Source organism: Pediculus humanus, genomic scaffold (assembly GCF_000006295.1).
Source record: "Pediculus humanus corporis 1103172107592 genomic scaffold, whole genome shotgun sequence".
Lineage (NCBI taxonomy): Eukaryota > Metazoa > Arthropoda > Insecta > Psocodea > Pediculidae > Pediculus > Pediculus humanus.
This window is the reverse complement of record NW_002987206.1, coordinates 11916-13658: the sequence shown is the minus strand read 5'-3', so window position 1 is coordinate 13658 and position 1743 is coordinate 11916. Positions and strand designations below refer to the sequence as shown.

Here is a 1743-nt window from a genome sequence, read left to right as displayed (position 1 = left end):
AAATTTTTTTTTGTTAAAACTAAAAAAAAGGTAATAAAAGGAAAAAACAAAAGAAGTCAAAGGAAAAAATTGTTTATTCAATTCCTGTTTTTATTTGTTATAAGTTACGCAAGGTAAAAAAGTAAAGTAAAGTAAAAGACAGGTGAGCAAATATTAAAAAAAAAATTTTTTTTTTTTTTTTGTTTAACTTTTCTGTTGTTTTAAAAAAATTTTTTGTTTTTTTTTTTTTTTGTTTTTTTTTTTTTTATAAAAATGGTTTACAACCCAAAAAAAGGAAAAAAGATAAAAAAAATTTTTTTTTTTTTTCCTTTTTTTTATTTCAAAATTTTATCATGTACATACAGTATGTGTATGTACGGCAGTGCGTGTGTAAGTGATTTAATCATGTACATAATTAATATATTTTATTTATTTATTTATTTTTAATATCATTATTTAAATAAATAAATATTTAACGATATTTTAATTTTAGTTTAATTTCCTTATAAAAAAAAATTTGGGAGAAAAATATTAAAGATGGTGTGAATATTGTGAGTTTTACCAAAAAAAACATCCAAAATAATTTTATTTGTGATTTGGTTTATTTATTTATTTATTTTATTAAATTATTTCTTAAGATAATATTATTAATTTTATTTTTAGGGATTCGAATAATAATAAGAATCATGGATGTTATGGAAATAAAAACAACAACAACCGGAAGTTCTTCTTTGTTACAACAAAACGATAGAAAAATGGATTTGTTAAACGAAGAAACATATCGAAAGTTATTTTACTACGATGAGCCAAAAAAATTACCGTTTATAAAAAAATTAAAAACAACCATTAAATGCGACAAACAAATTATTTTTAATATTTTTCCAATATTAAAATGGTTGCCTAAATATAAAAAAACGGATTTGGTGAGTGATATAATTGCCGGTTTGACTGTCGGAGTCATGCACATTCCTCAGGGTATGGCATATGCTCTCCTTGGTGGCGTACCACCGGTCGTTGGTATATATACAGCTTTTTTCCCCGTATTAATGTATATATTCATGGGAACTTCACATCACGTGTCAATGGGGACTTTTGCTGTTGTTTCCATGATGGTGGGAAAAAGCGTCGACGAATATGCTTTCGTTCCCGAAACGAATTCTACGATTTATTATTTGGAAGAACCCTCAAAATTAACACCGATTGATGTGGCTTCTGCTCTCTGTCTCGTAGTCGGATTCTGGCAATTAGCATTAAGTTTTTTCCGACTGGGATCTCTATCAGTTTTATTATCACAAACCCTGGTATCGGGTTTCACAGCGGGTGCTGCCGTACACGTTCTCACGTCACAAATTAAAAATTTACTCGGTATAAAAGCTCAAAGATATTCGGGATCATTTCAAATATTATATCGATACGTCGACATTTTATCAAATTTATCCACGGCTAACGTGACTTCGGTTATTTTATCCCTATCCTTTATAACACTCCTGGTCACTTTTAACGAATTCGTAAAACCATTAATGCAAAAAAAATTAAAGAAAAATATTCAATTTCCCATCGAGCTGTTGGTGGTAATACTCGGAACGTTGTTATCCATGTTTCTTAAATTAAAAGAAAATTACGGTGTCGTTATTGTTGAATATGTTCCTAAGGGATTACCCTATCCCACCGTACCCCACGTGAATATTTTACCTAATCTCTTAACCGATGGTTTAATTATTGCCATTGTGGCAGTGTGCATTAATATTTCGATGGCGAGTATAT

General features: G+C 28.6%; 1 protein-coding gene across 1 annotated transcript in view; it reads left to right on the top strand.

Moving 5' to 3' along the window:
• Positions 1–665: 665 nt before the first annotated feature.
• Positions 666–1743, top strand: part of Phum_PHUM228970 (sulfate transporter, putative) — a gene marked incomplete at both ends in the record, with an annotated part of 2857 nt that continues 1779 nt past the window's right edge. Inside the window, one exon of the mRNA XM_002425914.1 lies at positions 666–1737. Within this exon, the coding sequence (XP_002425959.1) occupies positions 666–1737 (1072 nt within the window). The remainder of the gene's footprint in view (positions 1738–1743) is intronic.